Below are 15,924 nucleotides of genomic sequence, written 5' to 3'. Positions count from 1 at the left end.
CCAGTCACCCTGTCAGAGGCTGGGCACTCCCTGGGGCAGGCGCAGGGCACTGGTGGGAAGGTCTGACGGGATCTCCGTCCCAGTGCCCCCCCCAGGGAGGGGCCTCTGGCCACAGCACACAATCCAGGCTCGGGGTGTTTGCTTTCCAGTCTCCCAGGCGGATGATAACCACCCGCTCCCCAGCCAAGGCTCCAGCTCACCATGCTGAAATTCAGAAGGTATTTGGTCACGTAAGTGGAATATTTTTATCTATTTATTTAACTAAAATACCGTTTCCCTAAGTAAAATTCTCTTTCCATCCTACCCAGAGGTGTTGTCCCTGCGGATCCCTCTGTGTTGGGAAACAGTTGAGGTGGTGATGGGAATGGGCAGGGCAGATGTTCCTGCTCCACATCAGTGCAGGGCAGTCTGGGGTGATGGGGATTTTCCCTTCTGGTGACGCTCCAAGGGTGGCTGGAAAACAGCGTCTTTTGTGAGGCTGTCGCCGCCAAGGAAGGAGAATGGCACAGACCTTGGCAGGGCAATAGGGTGCTGGTCCCTCCTGCAGCGTCCCAGCTGAGGGATCACCAGAGGAGCAGGTGTGGAGCAGAAATGTGTCTCTGTGCAAGTTTTTCACATGGCAGGCCCTGGGGTGAGGTGCCCTCTTCCCCAGCCTCTGGTTTGGACAGGAGGGATGAGGGAAGGGCAAGGAACTTCCTTGATTGGAGCAGAGATCCTTGGCTGGGGGAGAGCTGCAGGCTGAGAGGGCTCGGGGTAATTCCCAACCCAGCTGCCAGGTGCAGGGTGGGCACAGACACAGGCAGGCAGTGCCACTGTGCCCTTGCTGTGCCACCTGAGCATCCTGCTGTCCATTTTGCCCAATTTCTCATTTGCTGCCAAAAGAATGGCTCCAGTGGCTGGTCATAGGGAGCAGGCTGGTGGCTGGCGTAGGTATTGTGTACATTAATTCCTTGTGCAACTCCGCTCGCTGCCTGGAGGATATCTGGGCACAGCAAAACAACCAAATCTTTTTCTGCCACTCACCCGCCTGGTGAGCTCAGCCTCAGCACCTCCCGCAGCACCCACAGCTGGCTGGAACCCTGAGGGCCCGGAAACTTCCAGCCACAGACCCATCCTGGCTGGGGCTTTTGTTTCTGTGTTGGACAGGGAAGGGGCACGGCTCAGAGGGAAGCTCTGCTTGGAGCAGGGGGGGAATAACGGAGGGGAAATCTGCAGTCCTGCTGAGAACAAGTGGCACCTTCTCCCTGCTGGGGCTGGCGCTGAGACAGCTGGAGCACCATCCCTTGCAAAGACTTGACCATCAGTTCAGGTTTGGATTAAATTCCTCGAGCCAGCATAGGGGGATCCAGCTGCTCTGGCTCTTCCACTGAGCCCTTGCAGCCAAAGGCATCTTTGGGGTGCTGCATGCAGCTCTGCACCCTGGTTGTCACTTCTGGAGGTGACAGCACGCAGGCTCTGGTCTGAGGGGCTCCTCAGCTGTAGCCTGCCTGCAGATGGAGGCATCTCCAAAGACTCTGCAGGAGCTGGGCTCTTGCAGCCCAATCTACCCTACAAGCGCAGCCTGGACACCTCCCAGGTGCTCTGGTGTCAGGTGTTTAGAAATTTTGGAGGTTTTTTGTGTCCAGTTCCATCTTGCCAACCTGCTCCAGCCTCCAAGACCAGGGCTGCACCATGTGCCATTTAATGGATGCTTTGCTGCCTTCAGTGCAACTTCTTGGCATCTTCAGTGCAAATCTGAGCACGGCCGCTTTCTCAGCTCACCCTCCTTGATGTCCATGTATCCCATGGGAGCCAGCCTGGAGGAGGGAAGGAAGGCTCTGGCTTTGTGCCAGCCTGGCCAGCCCCAGCACATGTCAGCCCAACACGTGCTGTGTGCTCTCAGCTGGGCGCTCCACCGACACAACAGCCGCCTCAAAAGAGCCAAAGGACCTGGATCTTTCTCCGATTCTCACTGGCAGAAAGTTTAGGACCTCTGTGGAAGCAAGCCCAGAATTATACCTACATCAAATACAGATATGGGAGTGGCAGAGGCTGCTGCCCCCAGCTCTGCCTGGGGGGAGGTGTTCAAGTGTTCCATCATTCTGCCTTCATCACTGTGTGCTCCTGCAGACCGCCCAAGAGTTTGTGTGTAGCACTAAATATCCAGTGCAGCTCTTCATTCCATTCTTGCTGCTGGTGTTACCATGGTCAGCCAGACAAAATCATGATCAGCCTTGCCTGGAGTGATGGGAGAGCTGGATCGAGTCTCCAACCAGATCCAGAGGAATCACTTCATCCTGGAGCAGCTCCTCTCTCACTGCCTTCTCCTTCTGTGGTCTCTCTGATCTTCCACATGGAGCTATTTCAACAAACCTTTCCTCACACCAGCTCTGGGGCAGCCTCGGGTCTCTGCTTCAGCCCTCCCCCTTTAGAACCTCTTGGCATTTTAAGCTCTGTTTAAGCATTTGGCATTTTCTGCTCCATTGTTTGTCACATCTGTTTGGCTCTCCTCGTGCTCGTGGCACGGCCAGGCAGTGACCCACACGTGCATTTGTCACCTCCTGTCCCATCCAAGCGTGGACACCTCCAGGATGCCATCGGGGCTGGGGAGGCTGTGATGCTGATGGGCACTAATTACGTGCAGTAATGACACCTTCTGAACCCTCAGTAGCACTGCCACGGCCCAAGACCTCCCAGCCTTTCCAGTCCTGAGTACTCTAGGCACTAAAATCCTCCTGGGAGGAGCTGAGAGCTTCAGCTCAGTGAAGGGACATTGCTGGGAGCAGGGCAGAACCGTGTCCACGAGTGTCCAGCCACTGCAAGCAGTGCTGTCATTATCAAACTACTACTTAATCACGACAGCTGATGATTTTCCTGGAACAAATCCAGTTTCTCAACAGCAAACCTAAATTCCTGACCTGTGCCAGTGGGATGCACGTGACCCCTTCGGACAGCCCACGTTTGTGTCACCGCTGCCTCACCAAGCCAGTTCTGCTCCCACGTGTCACAGGACTGCCCAGAGCAGGAGATAAAGCACCATGGAGATGAAGAAGCTCTGGGACAAGCAGGTCTGTGCAGTCCCTGTCCCACTGTCTTGGTCCAAAGCTGACCACTGCAGGAAGCCAGAAATGCCAACAAAACCAGGGTGGCTGTTGGAATGCAGCTTCCAAGCAGGCTCTGCCCAAATTTCTGCTTTCATTAATTCCTCCCATTTAGATCCTTGCTGCCTGTGGCCCTCTCTCCCTCCCTGGGGCTGGCAGTCTGGACTTCCCCCACAGCAGAGGCCAGTCCTGGAGGGTTTAACCAGATCCTCAGTACAAATCATCTCCTGTTATGCAACAGTGAGCTCTTTGGGGGAAAACCAGCAGAATAATGGAATCATTCAGGTTGCAAAAGCCCTCTAAGATCATCGAGTCCAATCTTTCCCCCAACACTGCCAAGGCCACCACTAACCCATGATTCCAAGTGTCACATCTCCTAGGACTGGACAACCCTTCTGTGAAAAGATAAAATACAAACAAATCCTTTTTTCCAGGAAATTCAGCCCCTCGACCGTGCCACTGAAGATTAAGGCTACAATCAAGCTCCACCAGGGTTTGCAGCAAGCCCTACAAACAGAAGGAGCCCAGTGGCAGCATCTCCATGGCCTTAACGTCACCATACACAACCCAAACCCTGACAGCACAATTGTGATGGCCTGAAGAAATCACACTGCTGTTGTAGACGTGGCTGAAATCAGACTAAAACCCAGGCCCTCCATGGTGACATCACATCTGCAGCCACAGCTGGAGCCTGTGCAGATGGCAGTCCAACAGCAGAGAGTGGGGAGAGCAGGGATAAAAAGAGTTTTCCTGTCCATGTTGATAAAGACAGGATCCCGATCCTTCTTGGCCGGGCAGGGCAGGGAGCACACAGGCAGTGCCCTGTTCCTGCTGCCTGGGGGGAGCTCAGGCTGCTCCAGGAAGGCGTCCCTCAGCAGCCAAGGGACTCGGTGGTTATCACTGTTTGCTTTTCAGCCCAATATCTGTGGCCCATCTGGAAATTTCCATGAGGCTGCGCTGCTGGGGCACAGCCTCGGAGGTTCCTCGGTTATCGCTGCCTCTGAATCATTTCCGCCCCTGAAAACGTGACCTTACCTTAAATAAAGATAAAAAATAAAAGAGCCTCGAGGCGCCTTTCCTGCCTGCCTCAAGCACATCACGGGTCTTGGCTTTTTCTCCCCACGAATGGTCTCAAATGTCTGTTTCCTCACAGGAAGCTCAGCGCAATCTACAGGTGCCAGCCAAGTCGGCTCTGGATCTCCTTCAGCCTCCTCATCCTCCTCCTGGTCACACTTCAGGTTGTGGAGAAGCTGCAGCCTCCTGGGTAGGTCCTGAGCAGAATTATAAACCTGCACCTCGTCCTCCAGCCTTCTGCTGGCCACTGAGGTGGGCTCAGAATTGCCCCCCCCGAAAACCACCCAGCAGGGTCTTCCTTAGACAGGGAAGGAAATCCAGGTGAGAGAGCCCCTCTGGGGGTCCCACGTCTCACCCCTCTGCCCTGGCCAGAGCTGAGCCCACCCTGGGGTCACACAAGGCTGCTTTGGGCTTTGTCCAGGCTCTCCACAAAACCCTACAGCCCTTGAGCCCAGTCCTCCCAGTCTGGGGTTATCTGCAATCGTTCCTCCAGCTTCTCCAGACCACCAGCTCTTCTCTCTCCTTGCCTCCTCTTGCTCTGCCCCTTCCACCATCCTGTCATGCTCCAGCAAGACAGAGACACTGCCACATCCCTGCTGACCTGTCCTTCTCTTCTTCATAGAATCATTAACATTGTAAAGAACCTCCAAGATGATCAAGCCCAAGTTCTTGCACGCACTCCTATCCTCCAGGGCAGCAGTGAAGCCCCTACACCCACCGGCAATGACACCCACCCCAAGAAAAGAGGGAAACATGTTTTAGGGTGACTTTGGGTGGCCAGGGGGTTCATTGGGCTGGAGAGGAGCTGCCTCTGCTCTGTCCTCCTATCTCCAGCAGCTGAGCGTTGTGTCCTCCCCATCACAGGAGCTGCCAGTGTGAGCAGGAGCGTGGCCTGCAGCAGAGCACGGGCCACGGGCTGGGCTCTGCCCTCCACAGCCCGAACCTGCTGTGGGAGGATGATTCCCCTCAGGGACAGAGGGGAGCCGAGCCAGCCCCCGATTCGGCTGAGGATGTTCTCAGGATGCATCTGTACTTCAGACAGGAGTCCCCTCTGGAAAGCAGCCAGGAGGAGCGCTGGATGCAGCAGCCAGAGGAGAGCAGCGGGAAGGTGAAAGCCCATGTGTCACCCACGGAGCCGAAACCCCAGCTTCCTGGCCTGGAAAAAGCAGCCAGAGAAAGTCCTTCTCCAAGCCCTCTTGGGACGGTCGCCACAGTTTTGGCAGAAGCTGTCACCAGCAAGTTCATCGTCCTAGCAAACAGGCTGAGCGCAGAGGAGGAGAGGGGAATGTCCCCACCTGGAATGGCGCAGGTGGAGGCACAGAGCCAGACTCAGCCTCAGGCTGTGCGTTCTCCCCAGCCTGAGTGGGGCACCTCATTTACACAGCCCATCCCAAACTCAGCCCAACCTCTGCAGGCAGAGGATTCTTACAAAACAGACCTGGAGACAGGATTTTTCCCGAGCTGGACAGAAGCCTTTGAGGTCAAGGAGTTACCAGCTGTAGAAGGTCAGCAGGCCAGAGGGGTCATCCCTCAAGGGAAGACGTGCAAGCCCAAGACTGACATTGTTTTCCTGAAAGTCCACAAGAGCGCCAGCAGCACCGTCATGAACGTCCTGTTCCGTTTCGGGGAGACGCACAACCTCACCTTCGCCTTCCCCCGCGGCGGGGGCTTCCAGCTCTACTACCCACACCACTTCCTGGCCAGGTTCGTGCAGGGCTTCTCTCCGCGGAGCCCCCGGCGCTTCAACATCCTCTGCCACCACATGCGGTTCCTGCAGCCGGAGGTACGGGCGGGGAGGGGCACAGGGGCTCATGGGGCACAAGGAGGGGCACCTGGCGAGCACATGAACTCTGCAGGGGTGAACTAAAGCCAGCCAGGATTGCCCACGGTACCTGGCATGCTGTTGGCATCTCCTGAGAGCTTCAGTGAGCAGGTTTGATGAAGCCCTGAGCTGTGAGCCACGGCAAAGCGGGAGACAGCGTCTGTAGCAGTCAGCAAGTCTCATCTCTTTTATGTCTGGTGGGCCCTGGGACATGTCCTGCTCCCTGGACAGGCCCAGGGGGGACCAACAGGCAGAGGAGAACATCCAGAGTGCATCAGCTCAGGTCAGCAGTGCCCAGCAACCCCCCCTCTGAATGCCACCTGAGGACAGGTGGACATGGGGAAAGGGAAGGAGACGGGCAGTACCTCCATCCCAACCCAGCCACGCAGCTGTGGCAGCCCACTGTGGAGAGCTCTGCTCACTGCTCTCCCCGTGTGACTCTTCCGGAGCTCCCACAGCTCCTTTGACGAGCTGCACCCTGAAATCCTGAAATCCTCCCCAGCACCCCCCATCTCCATCCCCAGCAGGTGCCTCTGCCCCCCAGCACTGTGAGCGAGCGGGTCCCTTCTTCCGAGCCCACCTTCACACCCTCCTTTTTCTCCTCGGCAGGTGCAGAAGGTGGTGCCCAGCTCCGCCGTGTACTTCTCCATCCTGAGGAACCCCGTGCAGCTGATGGAGTCCTCCTTCGTGTACTACAAGGGCGCGTCGGCCTTCTCGCGCGTCCGCAGCCTGGAGGAGTTCCTCAGCCAGCCCTACCGCTACTACAACCCGGCCAGCGGCGACCGCCACTACGCCAGGAACCTCATCACCTTCGATTTCGGCTTCAACCCCGACGGAGACGTGTCCCCCGGGAGGGTGCAGCTCATGCTGAAGGCCATCGAGGCGTCCTTCGACTTCCTGCTCATCTCCGAGTACTTCGACGAGTCCATGGTGCTGCTGAAGGAGATGCTGTGCTGGGACCTGGACAGCGTCGTCTCCTTCCCGCTCAACAGCCGGGACAGCAGCACCAGGTCCGCGCTCCCGGACTCCGCCGTGGAGAAGCTCAAGGCCTGGAACAGGCTGGACTGGGAGATCTACAGCCACTTTAACAGGACCTTCTGGGAAAGGATCGACCGGGACATCGGCCGGGAGCGCATGCGGCGGGAGGTGAAGGCGCTGCGGGCGCGGCAGGCGGAGCTGGCGCGGACCTGCCTGCAGGGCACGGGCAGCGTGGGCCCCAAGGACATCAAGGACTCCTCGCTGCTGCCGCTGCAGCACGGCGGGGCCAGGATCCTGGGCTACAACCTCAAGCAGGGCTTGGATCAGGAGCTGGAGCGGACCTGCCGGCGGCTGGTGACGCCGGAGCTGCAGTACAGCAGCCTCCTCTACAAGAAGCAATTCCCCCCGCCGCCCCCCGAGACCCCCGCTGCCTCCCGGCAGGAGCCAGCCCCGCGGCACCGGCTGGAGACCACCCGACACTGAGCCCCCCCCGGGCATCCTTCTGCATCCGCCCTCGCCGGGCACAGCGGGGCTCAGCGCTCCCGCCCGGGGCTGCCCCGCTCCCCTCCGTCCCTGCGCCGCTGAGCGCAGGCTCCGGGCGCCGCCGCGGGCAGGACGGGCTGCAGCGGGGCTCCCGGGGGCTGGACGGGATTTATCCAGAGGGAAATCCTCCCAGTTAGCACCGGGCTCCAGCGGCCGGGAGCAGATCCAGGAGGGCAGCCCAAATCCTCAGCCTCGCACCAGAGACTGCAACAGAACGGGGCCAAGCTGTAAATCAGAGCTGCGGGGTTTGGTTTACAGCTTGGGAACGAGTCTGTCTGTCTGTGCAGCTCTCCCCTGCCGTGCTGGAAAAGCAGCCTCTTAATTAAAGATAACAAAAGCATTGTCACTCCTTAAATTCCCCTTAATTGCATCAGTCTGCCCAGTAGACGACCTCCCCAAAAGCCCACCTCAAACATTTGAATATGTCCAGAAAGGAAAAAACAAACAAACAAACAAGACACCCCCCCACCAAAATAAAGAAACAAACAAACAAAAATGGAAAAAAAGGGGGAAAAAAAACCGGGAAAAGGTGACCCCCAGGATTATTTTGTGCTGACTCTGTGGTTACAGGTTGCCTTTGGATGCTGCATTTATAGGATCAGCGTCCTACTCTGCAGTGTCAGACTCCAGTTCCATCCCTGTGTGACATCTCATGAGCCTCTCTGCAGCCAGACATCCCAACCCACTGCCCCGGGCTGCCACGGGAATATCCTCTGCCCGGGGAAAGATCCCGCAGGAATGGCTTGTGGAGGGCAACTCAGCCTGACTTTTCTCAACCTGCACTTCTCCTTGAATCAAAAGCAGAGCCGGTAAAACGTCTGGGACAAACAGAGGCCCCATCTCTGGCTTTTCAGCACGATTTCCAAACTAAAAGAGGTCCTGAAAAAATTGCCCGGGGGGATCTGAGCATCCCGGGCTCTCCCTGGGGAAGCCACGAAGAGCCTCAAAGGTTTCAGTTTCCACCCAAAAGTCTCCTGCTGAGTTTAACCGGGAAAAAAAAAAAAAAAAGCCAGATTGTGCTCCCAATGCCCTTCCCAGGGTGGTGCCAAGCGTCCAGCCAGGCACAAGGGCAGGGCACCGTTTGGGGATCTTGCTCCATGGCTTTGGGGTGCTGTGTGTTCATAAAGTTTCCTCTCTGGGCCTCATCCGTGTGTGGCTGTGTTGGTCGCCGCCCTCACTCGTCGTGTTGGGATGTGGGGTGGGCTCGTGGTTTGAGGTCTGGGGCTCCTGGGGGCCTGCAGGTAATCCCAGAGGGCAATCCCAGAGGAAACCAACTGGGATGGGCACCCCAGAGGCCACGCAGCAGCCTGGGGTTGTCTCCCCGTGGACACAGCAGAGTGGAGGGAGGAGCAGGGCTGGACCAAACTGGGTACCAAACCTGCAGCTGACACCTGCACCCCAGGTTTTAACTGGGTGCCACTTGCTTATTCTCTGTTTGCACCTCAGGAAATAGGAGCAGGTGATTCCTGTCAGGAGCTGTGATCCAGGGCAGAGACACTGGAACAGCCAGAGCCCCACAATCTCCCTGTGCTGCTCCCTGAGGAGTGCCCTGGCCCCAGCACAGCCCGGGGGGATCCCCATTTCCCAGCAGGTGTTTCCCCCTTTTCCAGAGCAGGCAGGGCAGAGGTGGTTTGGGCATCACAGTGACTCCCATTTTCAGGGATGTCTCCCAGCAGGGCTCCCAGGAATGACATCACTCACCCAAATGCCAACCACAGCATTTTATTTATTTTTTTTTTTTTTCCCCCCCCACAAACTGTCGTTTTATAGTTAGGAGTATTTCACATAGACATGGAGCAGAGTCCAGGGATGCACTTTCTCAACCACAGCAGCTGTCTGGATCTCTCTTTTTCTTTTTTTTTTCCTAACCACAGACCCTTTGGGCACCGTTTCTTGATTACAGCACCAAAACCCAGGCTAAGCACATCCCCAGAGGAGCCAGTGAACTCTCTTCTTGGAGCATTTTTAATTCCTCTCCAAGGCTTGCCAGATTCAGCCTGTGCAATTCAAGGACTTCAGATCAAGTTTAGCTCAAAACCCACCAATTTTTAACGAGTATCCATTAATAACTCAAAAGATCAAAGCTTGTTTCCTCCCCATCCCAAGTGTCCAAGGCAGTTACTGGCCAATATTTTGTTTTATACGGCTGCAAGAGACCCAGTGGGGTTATTTCAGTCACTGCACGATGCAATAACCCCGGCTTGCTCAAGCCTGCCCATGGAATGGTCCCAGCTTTCTGTAAGATTCCTGCCAATGCAAGACAACCAGCAATTTATGCAGAAGTGTTTTCTCTCTGAGGCAGCAGCTCGGGCTTGAAACATTTCGGGCTCTCCAGAGAGGCTTTCAAAGCAATTCCCAAAGGAGCTCGGGGGCTCAGGCATCCTGCAAGGATTCCTTTGTGATGCTTTAAGGACTGAACGAGCAGCAAAATCCTCCACAGTGGGAAGCCCTTTCCCAGGAAAAGGGCTGCCAGGACCCTGGGCTCAGGCACGGGGCTCTGAGTTGCTCTTCCCCGCTTTCCTCTTCCTCTGTGGTTTGTCACCCTCCACCTGCACTGCCACCTTTGCCTTGGGCACCTTGTATTTGCTCTTCTGGCCGTAGAGGAGGTTTCTCTGGAAGAGGCGTGGGATGTTGCCCTGGAACAGCAGGAGGGCAGCGAGCATCCCTGGAATGAGAGCACAGATCCCTTCCGAGCGCTGTGTCAGGCATCTCCGCCCTCCCCACAGCTCAGCAGCGGTTCTGGATCCTTGTCACAACCTCCACCGTGACCGAAAGGCAGCTCAGCACCACTGGCATCCCCACCAAGAGCTGAGGGACCCTCGCTGTGCTGCTTTAAGGAGAATTTAACCACTGTGCCATTAACATGATAAACAAGGCTTGTTTTGACCCATAAACCACCCCAGTGGCTTTCTGGCTGAGGATCATTAAGGCTGGAAAATCCCCTGAGCCCACGGAGTCCATCCATTCCCTCAGTGGAGCTCCCCGCTGGTCGTGACCCGAGTGTCACATCCACACGGCTTTTAAATCCCTGCAGGGGTGGTGTCTCCACCACTGCCTTCAGCAGTGTGCCAGTGCCTGACCACCCTTCAGGGAAAAGATTTTCCCAAAACCCAACCTAAACTTCCCCTGGGCTACTCGAAGCTGTTCCCTCTTGTCCCACCACTGTTATCTGGGAGCAGAGCCCAACCCTCCCCTGGTTCCACCCTCCAGTCAGGGACTTGTCTCCACTCCCAGCACACGTCCAGCTCCCCATGACCACCCTGGAGCTGAGGACAACCTCAAAGCATAGCTCAGCCTGCCACTGCCCTAAAACACCTTCGCTAACCCTCCCCCAGACTTCGGCTTCAGGGAGATCTCTGCCCTTGTACCGTGCAGAAGTCGGATTTTAAAAAGTTGCATAGCAAAGAGATGACTCCAGAGACAACGAGGCAGGATGAAAAATGACACTTGCCACGGGCAACCTCAAGTTCAGCCCTTTGCCAGAACAGTCCCTGTTACACCGAGCACTTCTGCCTTGCCCCCATGCCAGCTCCTGCCCCCTGGGAAGATCTCACCTGCGAGGGGCCCCAGCCAGTAGACCTGGATGTAGTCCCAGAAGCTGCTCCCCGAGCAGTGGAAGGTGGTGGCTGTGGCCAGGGCAGGGTTGAAGAAGGCCCCCGTGAACGGTCCGGCTGTGTGGGAAGAGAAACGTGGCCAAGAGTCCCACTGCACCCTTTGGAACAGTGACACAGGGCTGTGACCCCTCCTGCCTGCCTTCCTGGACTGGGGAAATCCCACCCTGAACTTTGTGGGAAGCAGAAAAGCTCAGTGCAGGACCGAGGGATTGCAGCAGGGGACGTTCCAGGGAAGTGATCCCAGTCTTGGGCTGCGGCTGTGAGCTGACATTCACCTGCAGCACAGGTACCCCAAACCGCCATCTTCATCCCAAAACGAATATTCCCCAAAATAACAGAAAACAAACACCTTGGTAGTCGTTACCTTGTTAACCCCTACCTCTCCAGTCCTGGAAGATGAAGAACAGGGGGCTCTTCCTCCCCCAGGAACGAGGCACTTTTCCAAAGGGCTCAGAAAAAGAAGCTCCAGTGCTGCTCACCTGCGTGGGTCAGGAAGGTGACGGTCGCTGCCAGCGCGGGGACGCGGTACAGGGGGTGACTCTGTCGCACCTTGAGCAGGACGAGGTGGAACAGGAAGGAGCAGGAGCCTTCCACCAAGGCGGCGTGGGGCGGCGAGGCGCGGATGGAGGAGCTGCACTCGGGCGCGATCAGGTTCTGGATGAAGTGGAGCTGCGTCAGCTCCCAGGACCAGCAGAGCCGGGTGAGAGCCCGGCCCGTCCCTGCGCCCGCAGCCTGGGCCAGCAGCTTGGCCGCCGTCACCGCCAGGCTGGACTTGAGGAGCAGGAACTCCTGGAGACACACGGTGGGGTTGGCGGACGCTCCGTCAAAAGAGGCGCCGTGGACGGCGGAGAGGAGGAAGAGCAGGGTCAGCACCACGTCCGGGCCAAAGCCGCCAGCCCAGGGCCCGATCTCCATCAGCATCCGCAGCTCCAGGCAGCTCGCGCACAACTGGAGCGAGCCGGCAAATTCCCTGGCGAGGCAGCCGCGTGTCCCGGGGGGCAGGAGCCTCTTGGAAAGCCACCTGAGCAGCTGGCACACCCCAGCTACCAGGAGGAGAAAAGCAATGGAGACATTCAAGCCATTCATGGTGACAGCTGTGCTGGGGGCAGTCTGGGAAGGAGCAGAGGAAGCTCCCTTTATAAAGCCAAGCAAAAGCAAACGTGGCACAGCCCGACAGGCCTGGGAAAGGCCACACGTGCGGCCCCCACGGGGCAATGCCAGCGCCACACGGAGCGGCCGCCAAGTTGTTTGTCCCAGCAAATCCCGGCGTTATCTCCACCAGGCACTGAGCCCCCAGCCCCAGCATTCACACCTGAGAGCCCACAGCAGCTCCCCAGAGCTGACAGCTCTTCCAGAAGCAACAAAAGACTTCATTTTCTTCACGGGCTCCAACGCCTGTGGATGCCCCATCCCTGGAAGTGTCCGAGGCCGGGTTGGACGGGGCTGGGAACAACCTGGGGTAGTGGAAGGTGTCCATGGAGGGGGTGGAAAAAAATGGGTTTAAGGCACCTTCCAACCCAAGCCATTCTGGGATTCCATGGCAAACAACACGTCCTCTGGGTCATTTCCCTGACCTGCAGCAGCAGAACCCACAGCTGCCATCCCTACATCCCTCCAGCACCCCCAGGGCAGGCAGTGCTGGCGGGTAACCCAGCTCCTCCCCCTGCCCTGTCACACACAAAGAGCCAACAGCTTCGATTTGGGCCATTTTATTTCCTCCTGTGTCATTTATAGAAGAAATTACCAGCACCCCCAGGTGTGAAGCACACTTGAGCGGGGCTGAGGCTCCTCATACAGCTCAAGGTGGCTCCAGCAGTGCAGCCCAAGCCATGAAAAGCAGGAGCAGGATGCTTCCAATGCATTGGAGCCTCTCCCTCCACAGCCTTTGACAGCAGAGAAGAAACACAGCGTTGTGGGGATGCTTGTGAAGGCCACAGCTCAGCATCTCCCCCTGCACCACCTCCTTTCATCTCCCTTCCCCACTCCTTTCCATCCCCAAGTGCCCACCCAGCAGTGGTTTTGGGAAGGGTCCCTGGGATCCCTGCTCACAGCCCTTGCTTTGGAGACCATGGGAAGCCTGGGCAAGGAGAGGGAACCACGCTGCCAGCCACCATCATCCAAGCCCTCCTCTCCTTCCCCCCAAAACTGCGCTGCTTTTGGTCAGAACTTCCCCCAGTTTAACTCTTTTCACCCCAATTCACCCTCCAGATGACAGGGCAAGCACCCATCTTTCACCTCAAACAAACGACTTTGCTTGAATAACGGAAGATGAAATATTCTTTAAGAGTCTCATAAATTAGTCATTTTGTCCTCAAGAAAATTGACCTCTGGCAGCAACAAAGTGCTGGTCAAAGCTACTCACCACCACAGAACCAGCCATAAAATACCTAACATCACAGTCCAACTCAATTCTTTCCACCTCCCCTCCTCCTGTGCTTCTTAGGAGTAGAGAAACCAGTAGAGTTTTCTCTTTAGAAACAAAAACTCACAAGAACCCAGCGATCCAGCCCAAATCCAGCCCCTGGAAGAAAACCACCAGATTTTGGGACACAGACTGGTAAAACTGGGAAAGAAATTCCAACAGCTTCTCCTTCCTCCAGAAATGGATTTTCCCCTTCTTCTCCATCGCTGTAAGAGTTCAGCTTTAGGAAATAAACATTCCAAGGTTTAAAAACTTATTTTCTACCCATTGCTCGTAATTCCGCCCAAGGCACATCCAGCAGTTGTGGGACATTTAACCCAGGCTGGAGAGAGGAGCTGGGAGCTGTTGATTCCAAGGATAACTACGGGATCAAACAAGGCCAGGGGCTCAGTCCCTCATTTGTGTTAGTGCTGACAGCAGACAGCTTTGTGGGGCTGCTCCTCTAGGAACAAAACTATCTAAAAATTCCAATATTCCCACCGAAACCCCCTTTTCTGTAGCTGGAACATCAGTGTCTTTCTAAACCAAACTTGCTTTCAGGGCTTATGATGCAGATATTTAAGTGGGGGGGTTTTGCCACAGGACAAGCTGGCACTTTTGCAGAGTTCAGCAAAATAAAACACTCCCCAAAACACTGAAAGGTGACAAGAGCTGAGCAGAGCCACCCAGGCTCCCTCACTATTTTCACCCTCAAAGAGGAAACAGCTACACTGAAAAAAAAAAAATGTTATCAGGTTATTTAAGGGAAGTTTCACTGGGCAGGGGGTGGATTAGAGCTTTCCAGGAGCAGCCACATGTTCCCAGCTGCTGTGATATGGAAAGCTGGGGCAGGTTTGCCTTCATGGTCAGGCAGGGAAAAGGGCTCCAGGGGATCCAAGAGTTAATTGTGCTTTGTGAAAAGACCCGAATCCTTAGAATAAGCATTCACTGAGAGGAAAAAATAACCAAGATGGCTCATCCTCGGCTCTAGAAACCTCAAGGCATTCCAGAAGACATTTGTCCTGAGGAAGGTCAGCCCTGCACATGCCGTGGGCGTGTCTCCCCTCCAGACCATCCTGAGGAGCTGCCCCGAGTCCCACCAGTGTCCCCATAGGTGATCCACAGTTGTACCAAGCTGGACTCGCTGCTCCTGAACCCTCCAGGAAACACCAGGAGCCTGTGCATTGAGACATCCACACTTTGAGACGTATCCATGCCTTGACACAGCCCATCTGCTCTTCCCTCCTCTGCACTGACTCAACACAGCTCCAAAGCAGAAGTCTGGGGGCCTGAAAGAGAATGAGCAACCCCTAACTTCCCACTGGGAAAATCCCATCAAAAAACCCAAACCATCGGTCCCTACGGGCTGTTTCAACACTCAGGTCAACGGGGATTTGAAATCCTGATGGATTTGATTTGATGACCTGACCTTAAAGGTCTTTCCCAGCCTTACTGATTCCATGATTTTAAGTGATGATGTGCTGCAGGACATTCCTTGGCTGTGTTGGCACTGCCCTGCTCCCTCCTGGCAGGCTGCAGGTCGAGAAGTCACAGAAAGTCATGGTTCTCACTAAGGGGGTATTTCCCACCCTCAAGGAAAAGAAATCCTTCCTTAGGCCGGATTCAAAGCAGGGAAAACAGCTCTTAGAAGAACCTGCTTCCTCCACGCATCTGCAGACCAACAACCGGAGTTTGTTGCAAACTTTCATGTTTGCTTTCTCACATGACAGAGGACAGCTGTTTTTATTAAAAATAATCCTGAGAGCAAAACGCGAGTTCTATTAAAAAAAGATGGGAAATGCAGCTGTACAAATCCCTGTGAGCAGGGATCTGTGGACAGCACCGTGCTCCAGCACAGGAGCCACGGGAACTGCACTGAAACCCGACAATGCTCTTCAGGCACCGCCACGAGAACGCTGCTAATGAGGATCCTCACTTTTCACCCACCCTGGTTTTAGCCAGCGTGCTGCTGGTGCAGTCCAAACAGCTGTGCTCAGCTTTGCAGTAACTCACTGCAGCTGAACAGCAGCCCTGAAAGTGAGAAACTGCTGCCCCAAATTTACTGCCTTCAAGAACTACGTTTTAAACAGCCAATCTTGAAGAAGCTGACCCCAAAAAATGGGCTGCTCTTGGGTTTAGCCTCAGGCAGGTACGTGCAAGGGATGAGCAAGTTCACACAAGACTCAGGAGGATTTACCAAGAACCTACAACTTTCAGCCACATGAGCCAAAATCAGGCAAAGCCCTGGTGTCCTTCAGGTATCAAAATCCTGACAGTCCTGAGTTCCACTAAGCACCTCCTCCTCCTGTCCGCTTTTCCCCCAGAAATTAAATGCCAAATCACTTAAATGCAGTGTTAGAGAACACCAGTTTAAATGCACAAAGAGCTGATCGTATACAAAGTCCGAGATAC

General features: G+C 55.7%; 2 protein-coding genes across 2 annotated transcripts; one reads left to right on the top strand and one right to left on the bottom strand.

Moving 5' to 3' along the window:
• Positions 1–201: 201 nt before the first annotated feature.
• On the top strand, positions 202–7,437 carry LOC120757186 (galactose-3-O-sulfotransferase 2-like). The gene is made up of 4 exons (XM_040074345.1): positions 202–218; positions 4,234–4,344; positions 5,019–5,937; positions 6,586–7,437. Exons 1-4 carry the CDS (start codon positions 202–204, stop codon positions 7,435–7,437), a joined length of 1,899 nt encoding a protein of 632 aa, XP_039930279.1.
• Positions 7,438–9,285: 1,848 nt separating this feature from the next.
• LOC120757277 (aquaporin-12-like) lies at positions 9,286–12,654 on the bottom strand. Its single transcript, XM_040074497.2, has 3 exons — positions 11,591–12,654; positions 11,052–11,168; positions 9,286–10,162 (listed from the first exon to the last, which is right to left on the bottom strand). The coding sequence occupies exons 1-3, from the start codon at positions 12,195–12,197 to the stop codon at positions 9,981–9,983; spliced, it is 906 nt and encodes a 301-aa protein (XP_039930431.1). The 5' UTR covers positions 12,198–12,654; the 3' UTR covers positions 9,286–9,980.
• Between the last annotated feature and the right edge of the window lie 3,270 nt (positions 12,655–15,924).

This window comes from Hirundo rustica, chromosome 10, assembly GCF_015227805.2.
Source record: "Hirundo rustica isolate bHirRus1 chromosome 10, bHirRus1.pri.v3, whole genome shotgun sequence".
Classification (NCBI taxonomy): Eukaryota; Metazoa; Chordata; class Aves; order Passeriformes; family Hirundinidae; genus Hirundo; species Hirundo rustica.
Note: the sequence above shows the minus strand (reverse complement) of the source record. Positions and strands in the feature narration are given on the sequence as shown.

Excerpts from the sequence above, each read along its gene's own strand:
- LOC120757186 (XM_040074345.1), top strand. Across the intron at positions 4,345-5,018 it reads GAGAAGCTGCAGCCTCCTGG|GAGCTGCCAGTGTGAGCAGG; the intron begins GTAGGTCCTGAG and ends TCCCCATCACAG. Across the intron at positions 5,938-6,585 it reads TGCGGTTCCTGCAGCCGGAG|GTGCAGAAGGTGGTGCCCAG; the intron begins GTACGGGCGGGG and ends TCTCCTCGGCAG.
- LOC120757277 (XM_040074497.2), bottom strand. The coding sequence starts at position 12,197 with ATGAATGGCTTGAATGTCTCCATTGCTTTTCTCCTCCTGGTAGCTGGG. Across the intron at positions 11,169-11,590 it reads CACCTTCCTGACCCACGCAG|CCGGACCGTTCACGGGGGCC; the intron begins GTGAGCAGCACT and ends CTTCCCACACAG. Across the intron at positions 10,163-11,051 it reads CTGGCTGGGGCCCCTCGCAG|GGATGCTCGCTGCCCTCCTG; the intron begins GTGAGATCTTCC and ends CTCTCATTCCAG.